This window comes from Emydura macquarii, unplaced genomic scaffold, assembly GCF_026122565.2.
Source record: "Emydura macquarii macquarii isolate MOO-44397 ecotype Brisbane River unplaced genomic scaffold, CSIRO-AGI_Emac_v2 contig_18, whole genome shotgun sequence".
Taxonomy (NCBI): Eukaryota; Metazoa; Chordata; order Testudines; family Chelidae; genus Emydura; species Emydura macquarii.
Window position 1 is genome coordinate 2,964,868 of NW_027130155.1, and position 9,242 is coordinate 2,974,109.

At 43.9% G+C, this 9,242-nt stretch overlaps 1 protein-coding gene across 1 annotated transcript in view; it reads right to left on the minus strand.

Annotated features, from left to right (window-relative positions):
* GMPS (guanine monophosphate synthase) overlaps window positions 1-8,616 on the minus strand; it is a 49,148-nt gene extending 40,532 nt beyond the window's left edge. The window contains exon 1 of the mRNA XM_067548984.1: window positions 8,471-8,616. Coding sequence (XP_067405085.1) covers window positions 8,471-8,497 — 27 coding nt within the window. The 5' untranslated portion in view covers window positions 8,498-8,616. The remainder of the gene's footprint in view (window positions 1-8,470) is intronic.
* Between the last annotated feature and the right edge of the window lie 626 nt (window positions 8,617-9,242).

Consider the following 9,242-nt stretch of genomic DNA (forward strand, 5'->3'; position numbering starts at 1 on the left):
ACTTTTGTTGAGGGTTGCTTGAATTCCCCAGTAAAGACAGTAAGATAAAGGAAAAAGCTAAGACCTTTCTATAGCCTCTTTCAAGGCTGGAGTCTGTCACTTACTTTCTCTCATTAATAAGAACAACAGTCGAATTAAAGTGTTAATTGCATCTCTGATAAGAAGCTGTTAGTAAGATGGTTTCTGAGTCTTGAGCCAGATAAGGAACTATAATCATTCTTCTCATTAAAGTTATTGTGTGTATATACACACACACTAGAATTTCCTACTTGTATTTTGTATATAATTTAAAATTGTGGGTTTGTTAAATTGATTAATAAAAAGTAGGATTTATTTGTAGATTTTTGAAAATATCCCCCCATACTTTGTGTTAGCTCATTAATAATCTAGCAGCAATGAAATAGGAAGAGAAAGACTAATATGACCACTGTTGAAAAATGCGAGTGTAGTCTTTTAAAAGAATCAGAGTCAACTCTTATTGGTCATGTAAGAACAAATGAAAAATATACTGCTACCACATTTAATTCACCCTTTAAGAGTAAACTGCCAAATTCGGAATAAGGTCAGATTGCACCAACTATGACAATTACACTTCTAAATCCTCAATTTAAACACCAATACTATTTTAACTGCTTTTGACAGGACACAAATTACAAGAGGAGTAGATTAAGAGTTCATACACCAACACTTAGTGCAAGAGAAAGTGTTGAAGACAACAGCTGTTGCTGGAAGAGGACAGATAACACACACACAAACCAGAACTCTCGTCTCCTGCTGACAAACTGCACAGGTCTTAGAAGACCACAGATAAGGCCTTTGGATCAGATGATGTTCAGGGGAAGTATCAGCCTGATGTCCATCTACCACTTCTATAGCTCTCTGTGAGGTAATGAAGTATGATTCTCATTTTAAAAATGAAGAACTGAGGCAAAGAGAGATAAAGTAACTTGCTCAAGGTAGCACAGGAAGTTGTGTGAATTGAACCCAACACTCTCAAGTCCCAGTTCAGTGCTTTAACCACAAGACCATCTTTCCTCTCATAGCAGATAAAAAACCTACATAATATCCAATGCTTTTACTTTGCTCAGCACTGTGTATTTAAATGTTAATTTACGAATACAGTAGTTTACAGTTCAAATCATGGTGGGAATGGAAATCTGTATTTCCTGCAGTTTTGGATTTAAAATGTCATTCTTAGAATCATAAAAATGTAGCACTAAAAGGGACCTCAATAAGTCATCTAGTCCAGTTCCCTGCTCTGAGGCAAGACTAAGTATCGGTGGTCTTCAGCTAGGGATACGTATACCTCTTGCAGAGGTCTTCCAGGAGGTACGTCAATTCCTCTAGACATTTGCCTAGTTTTACAATAGGCTACATAAAAAGCACTAGCAAAGTCAGTACAAACTAAAATTTCATACAATGAACTATTTATACTGCTCCATACACTATACACTGAAATGTAAGTACAATATTTATATTCCAATTGATTTATTTTATAATTATATGGTAAAAAATGACAAAGTAAGCAATTTTTTCAGTAATAATGTGCTGTGCCTCTTTTGTATATTTATGTCTGATTCTGTAAGCAAGTAATTTTTAAGTGAGGTGAAACTTGGGGTACGTAACACAAACCAGACTTCTGAAAGGGGTACAGTAGTCTGGAAAGGTTGAGAGCCACTGATCTAGACCATCCCTGACCTTATCTGTTCTTAAAAACCTCCAATGACAGAGATTCCACAACCTCTGTAGGTTATATCTTCCAGTGCTTAATCACACCACAGTTAGGAAGTTTTTCCTAATGTCTAACCTAAATCTCCCTTGCTGCAATTTAAGACCATTATTTCTTGTTCTGTCCTCAGTTGTTAAGGAGAACAATTCTTCACCCTCCCATTTACAACAACCTTGTATGTACCTGAAGACTTATGTCGTCCATCACTCTTCTCTTCTCCAGGCTAAATAAACCCAGTTTTTCAATCTTTTCTCATAGATCACCTTTTCTAAACCTTTAATCATTTGCATCTGACGAAGTGGGTTGCAGCCCATGAAAGCTTATGGAAATGTGTTAGTCTTTAAGGTGCTACAGGATTCTCGTTGTTTTTAATCATTTTTGTTGCTCTCCTCTGGACTTTCTACAGTTTGTCCACATTTTTCCTGAAGTATGGTGCCCAGAACTGAACACAATACTTCAGTTAAGGCCTTATCAATGCTGAGGAGAGTGGAAAGAATTACTTCTCATGTCTTGCCCACAACATTGCTGCTAATAAGTCCCAGAATGTTGTTTGTTTTGCAACACTGTTACACTGTTGACTCCTATTTAGCTTGTGATCCATTATAATCCCCAGATCCTTTTCTTCAGCATTCCATCCTAGGCTGTCATTCCCAACTTGTATTTGTGCAATCAATTAGTCCTTCCTACATGTAGTACTTTGCATTTGTCTTTATTAAATTTCATCCTATTTATTCCAGACCATTTCTTGACATTGACATTGTCAAGATTATTTTTACTGCTAATTCTGTCCTCCAAAGCACTTGCAACCCCTCCCAAGTTGGTATTGGCCACAAACTTTATAAGTGTACTCTCTGTGCCATTATCCAAAACATTTGAAGATACTGAACAGAATCGGACTCAGGACAAATCCCTGTGGGGCCCTACTCAACTCCTGAGTACAGTTTTCCAACCAGCTGTGCACCCACCTACAGCAGGTACATCTAGGCTATATTTCTCTAAGTTTGTTTATGAGACAGGAATGTGAGACAGTATCAAAAGCCTTACTAAAATTGAGATATATCACATCTGTTGCTTCCCCTCATCCATAAGACTTGTAATCCTGTCAAAGAAGGATATTAGGTGGGTTTGATATGATTTGTTCTTGACAAATCCATGTTGACAGCTACTTATCACCTTTATTTTCTTCTAGGTGCTTACAAATGGATTGCTTGCTTATTTGCCCTATTATCTTTCCAGGTATCAAAGTTAAAATGACTGGTCTATAATTCCCAATGTTGTCCTTATTCTTTGTAGATAAGTATTATATTTGCCCTTTTCCAGTCCTCTGGGATCTCTCTTGTCCTCCATGAGTTCTCAAAGATAATCGCTAATGGCTCAGAGATCTCTTCAGCTAGTTCCTTAAGTATTCTAGGATGTACTTATCAGGTCTTGCTGACTTGAAGACCTCTAACTTGACTAAGTAATTCTTAACTTGTCCTTTCCCTATTTTAGCTTTAGATCCTATCCCATTTACACTGATGTTCACTATGTTAGTCGTCCAATCACTATTAACTTTTTTCATGAAAACAAACAAAAAAGGCATTTATTCAACATTTCGGCCATTGCTGCATTTTCTGTTATTGTCTTTCCTTCATCGAGTAAAGGGCCTATCCTGTCCTTGGTGTTCCTCTTGCTACTAACATATTTGTAAAATGTTTTCTTGTTACCCTTTTAGTTCCTAGCTAGTTTAAGCTCGTTTTTTGCTTTGGCCTTTCTAATTCTGTCCCTACATGCTTGTGGTGTTCTTTTATATTCATCTTTTGTAATGTGACCTAGTTTCCACTTCTTGTATGACTCTTTTTTGAATTTCAGGTCATTAAAGATCTCCTGGTTAAGCCAGGGTAGTCACTTATATCATACTTCTTGTCTTTCCCACGCATCGGGATAGTTTGTGCCCTTAATAATATCTCTTTAAAACCTGCATTCTTAACTATGCTTCTGTAGTATTTCCATTTAACATATCTGTAAAAAAATAGAAAAGCAGCCTTTGTCAGGTAATTCTGAATTCATTAAGCAACTGTAAGTACGTCTAATAGGATACAAATCTAAGTTAGTCTAACTTACACATTAACTCTAAGTTTATGTCTACATTACAAAGATAAGTCGACCTATGTTAGGTCAACTTACAGCCATTGCATTAACTACTGCAGTGGCTGATGTCTACACTACCTTCCTTGGGTCGGTGGTGTATGTCCTCACCTGGAATGCTTCTACTGATCTGAGAGGGGCAGTGTAGGGAGCTCAGTCTGGTCTCTCAACTCCACTGGTAGCTCCCTAACGGGAGCCCAGCTGCCGCCCCTCTCTGTCGCCTCCCTGTTTCCAGCCGGGAGTGGGGTCCAGCTGCCCGGGCTTCTTGCCCTGACTCCCACTCAGGAGCAGAATCCATTCTCACCCTGGCTACTAGCTGGGAGCAGGGTCCAGTCACACAGCTCTCCAGAGAAGCAGGGGGCAACTGGGCTTTAGCTGTCTGGCTTTCTGATCAATTTCATGGCTTCACCCTAACTCAATTTCACCCTAACTATACCAACATAATCCCTTATGCCTCTCATTGAGGTGGTTTTATGTTGGTATAGCAGGGGAGATACATCGGCAGGAGGAGCATTTCAGTGTGTACAACTCCCATGTTTTGTCGACAAAAGCTGACTTTTGTCAACAAAACTTTGTAGTGGTGACCAGGCCTTAATTTGGCCCAGTGACAGCAATGGGACAGTATGGGTGACATAAATCAGGACAGAATTTAACTCTCTGATTTACAACTTGGCTAAAAATAAGAGATCTCAAATACATATTAGATAAAGGAAGCTTTATTTAATAAAGCAACAGAAAAAGAGGCAACCATTAACATGGAATGAACACATCGTTCTTAGTTTTGTACTGATAGATTTTACTCAGACCAGAAAAGCACGGGGAGGGTGAGGAGACAGTACAGAACAAAAATATAGCAGGGCCTTTTCATCTCTCTCGGGATATCAAAATGTAGCTATTCAACTAATTTAAGTCACAAGAATTCATATTAAAAACCATGTCAGATGTGAAAAATGTCTACTGTTATCTGTCACTGATCAGCCAAATAAACCCATTGCACTACTACAAAATAGTCATCTTATGACTTTAATTTGCTTGTAGTTTCTCAGACAAAAATCTAAGAATTCTGAATTCTGACACATGAAGTTGAAATTCAAAATCAGACAATATACTGAAATTACATTATTGCCAATTAGAGCCCTGTGAAGTTAAGATTTTTGGTTTTGATGCCGCATCCAACCTACCTTCTATTACCTCTCTCTTGGTGGTATTAATGGCAGTCATGCAACATTTTTTGTGGCATTACAGAATTGTTCTATTATATTTTTTAATTGACCATGGTAATAATTAAACGAGTCTGCAGAAAACATGAATTGCTACTGATGTACATAAATATATATACAAATCAATTACAAATGTCTTACTCATCAACTTCTCTCAATTTCTGAATATTGTACTATAACCATAATTATCCATACACAGTATATTATAAGACTTCTATTAATCCATTTTAAGTTTATACAGTACTTGAGTGGCAAATCTGTTTTTCTGAGGAGCTCAGACCAAAGAATTCATATTTGAATGTTTAAAGTTTGGCACCTGAATTTATATTCAGGTGCCTAAATAAGTTGCCTGACATCACAGATGCTAACACCCATAGCTCCCATTGAAATTAGTGGCTTATACAAGCAAAAACTGAGAATTTTGTTCTTGTCTTTTCAAGCTACTGTTGGTTTTATTTTGGCTAAGAAAGCTATAAAAATGTATTTGGATTGTTACAAAGTGCAACAGAAGAGCACCTATCCAATGTTCTTGTCACGCTTGAAAATCTTTTTAAAATATACATAAATGAAACAGGACCCATCAGTTACCCCAGATCAACTCAAATTACCCAGCAACAACATTAATAAAACAAATTAATTAACCCCACACTTATTTCCCAAAGACCCAGGCCACCATTACCTAATCATACGCTACTTCCATTTCCTCACGGACAAGGGAGAAAAGGTGGCCCTTGCAGTGGGCTAACAAGCCCTAAGGGCTAACAAACTCTGGCTGTTACAGAGATGCAGGGGAAAAGAGGGAGGGGGGAAGCAAATTCCAAAGGTCTGGGGCCCAAAAGGAGAACTCCCTCCTAGTCTTGTCTATGGTAGGGAAAAGTATTGGGTTAGAAAACATGTTAATTACGGCCAGCTAACACACTTACTTAAACAAGACTGTCCTTGTCCACAATAAAGGCCAAAATCATGTTTCACTTCATGGGAGTTAACAAGTTTTCTAACACAGTGCTTTCCCCTCCAGTATAGACATGGCTTTAGAGAGAATTTTTGTGAGTTATTTCAACTCTTTCAAGGAACATATGCTTAACCTAACCAAAGGATTCTTTGGGGCTGTCTGCAGCAGACATTTTTGCTGCTTTATCTATACTGATATAAAGTGGCAAAAATACTCAAACCTAGTATGGACAAAGTTACACCAGCGTAGTTTATTCTGGTTTGGGAAGTAAGCTGTTCCAGTATAAGGTACTTTTATAATGGTGTACCTATGCCGGTAAAAAAACTCACACCCAATCAAATATAGTTATACCCATAAAATTTAAGTGTAGACCACCCCTTTGTTTGTAAATGTCATTCCATCAGCAGAGACGAAACCAAATAAACTCACTTTGACTTAAGCTCTGTTATGTACATTACTTGAGTTCATGAATTACTGTCTTTACTATACTAAGCTGAATATTATTTATTGCCAAAGTGTGATCCTGAATCATTAGAAAAGGCATTCAATCATGAAAGCGCACACTCTAACCCCACTGCTGCAAATACATTAGCTCCAATCTCCAAAGAAGTCAACAGGGCACTGCACAGGCAAATCTTACATGGATCTGGCTGCAGGATTGGGACCAACACTTTTAAAGCAATATGGGATTCTTCAGGATAAAAGTCACTATGTAAACATACGATATTATAAACAGAATTGTCTTGTTTTCTAGTTCAGACAAAATAAAATTAAATTAAAGGATCAAAAACAAGAAATAAGGGAATTTTAAATATATAGTTCTAATGTGCTTGAGATAGCGTTAACACACGGGGGAAAACAAGTAAACTGTGAAGGAGTTTAAAAAATAAGATAGTTAAAAATAAAAAAGGTAAGCTGAAGTAAAGCTCCTCTGAACTGGAACTGAGCTATAATGAAGTCATTGTGAATCTTCTGCCCTATACATCCTCAAGGCCTATGAGTAATAGAAACAGCAAAAGGAGCCAAGCACATGCAGCTCTTTACAGGCAGAGGTTTGCGGCAGTACTGTACAGGGGGCCCATCACATCGTTAATTCCCAATCCTTTCATGAAGATCATGGGCTATGACATATCAGACACTTCCGCTCCCCATTAAGTCCCAGAGATCACATACCATCCACCATATTCAACTTTTTCTGTTTATTTAATAGATTCATAGTTAAAGGCCAGAAGGGTTCAAGCATCTAATCTGGCCTCCTGCACACCACAGGCCATTAAACTGCAACCATAGATACCCCTGCACCAAGTCCAACAACCTGACTAAAGCATAACTTAACTGCAAATTCAGGTTGCGCACCACCTACAAGAACTGGGAGAGCAAAGGGGCACCCTTCCCTCCAGGCCAGGAGCTGGGAGGGGCATTAGTCAGTCTACTTGCAATGCAAAAGGAATAGCTGCTTTTGGTTCAGAAAAGAACACTCTATCCCCACTATGGGATTATGGCTTGTCCAAAGCTGTTAAGCGCAGAGAGATATTGGGATGGTTGGAGATGGGGAAACCTATGCTCTTTCCCCAGTGGAGGGATGGAGAAAAAAGAGACCAGGTCTCTCGGATGCCATGCCCAGTCCAACAATGTGGACTGGTACCTCAAGCCAGCACCGTAGGAGGGAAGGCACTGATCCGGAGGCAAGTGGGCTGTTCCACCCATCCAGTGAGTGGGACTCCAGCACATTGAGGCGGTGTGCGGGTGTGCAACAGGCACCTCTGCTGTTCTCACCCCAAGCCCGTGGGCTGGACACCGGAAGGGGTAAACGGGTGGGCACTTACGGCGGCTTCCCCCAACCCGCAGCTAGCACAGAGGGGCGCCAGTGTTTCTCCTTCTCCCCCGCCCTCATCCCCAACGGCCAAAGAGAGGGGGAAAGGCTGGGCCTCTCGCTGTGCCCGGGCATCGCGTCAGGGGCACCGGTGGGGGGCAAGCGGCAGCGATACTGCACCACTCCGGCTGGGGGAGCATATGGGGCTGCACAGGGAGGCTACAGCCACATGCCCCCTCCACTGCCTCCCCGGCGGTGCCGCTGCCTGCGCCGGAGGTCTGCAGAGCTTCAGGCACGATGCCCCCTCCCCCGCTGCCTGCACCATGTGCCCCGGGCGGCGCTTCCTCCCACTGCGGGGAGTCCGGCCGGGGACTCACATCGGGGCGGCAGCGCGATCCCCGCGCTGGGGGCGGTCTCCGCGGGCGATCCTGGGCGGGAGGGGAAGGAGGGAGCCCGAGGAAGGGCCTGGGCGCGGGCCCCGCCAGCCGAGCACACAAAGCGCCCGGGAGGAGGCTGGCAGGCCCGGCGCGGGGAGTGTCCTGGGGCGAGCGGCCGCGCGGCCCGAGCTGCAGGGGGAAGGGGACAGCGCGCTCGCTCGCTCGCTCCGGGGCGCCCGCCTCGGCACTGACCTTGGCGTCTCCATTGCACAGAGCCATGGAGCCAGCTGGGGAAGGGGCGCCGAGCCGCGCGGCCGGGGACGAGGACAGGGGGCGCCCGGAGCAGGGGGAGGCTGCCGAGCCGAGGAGCCGCCGCCGAGATGAGCTAATCCTGCCACTGGTTTGTGTGTGTGTGTGTGCCTCCGCTCCCCCTCTCCCGCCACTGGGAGGAGCCGGGCTAGCACCGCCCCGCTCCAGTCCCTCCGCCTGCCGCGCTGCTGCTCCGGCGGGGCGGGCAAGGCAGACACACGCACAGCCCGCGCTGCGCTCCCGCGGCCGGTGGGGGGGAGGTGGAAGGACAGGAGCGCGGGGCCCCTCGTCCGGCCCGGCTCCAGGTGGGGACGTTAACGGCTGGCGGAGCCGAGCGAGGGGCTGTCCGCGAGCGGCCTGTGGCTGGGGCACAGCCGCGGCTGCCAGCCCCTCGGCGCTGCCTCCAGCCGGGCAGGAAGGAACTACTGCCCGGGCAGGAGCCAGGCCGATTGCCGGGTGTGCCTTGGCCCTTTCCCCTTCGTGCCGCTTGCCTTCCTCCGCCTCAGTTCAGAGGTGTCCTTGCCTCTCAGTGTGACCCCCGCCATCTAGGTTTACTGGCTTCGTTAATCCCGTACGCCTGGCCTGTAACTCAGCCCCCACTGCCTCCGATAGACCAGTGGCCTGGGTGCAGCTCGCAACAAGCGCTATTGATGGAGGCGCCATCGCACTCCATGCCCCCTACCCCTTGGAAGTTCAGGTAAAGGCGCGCACGGTC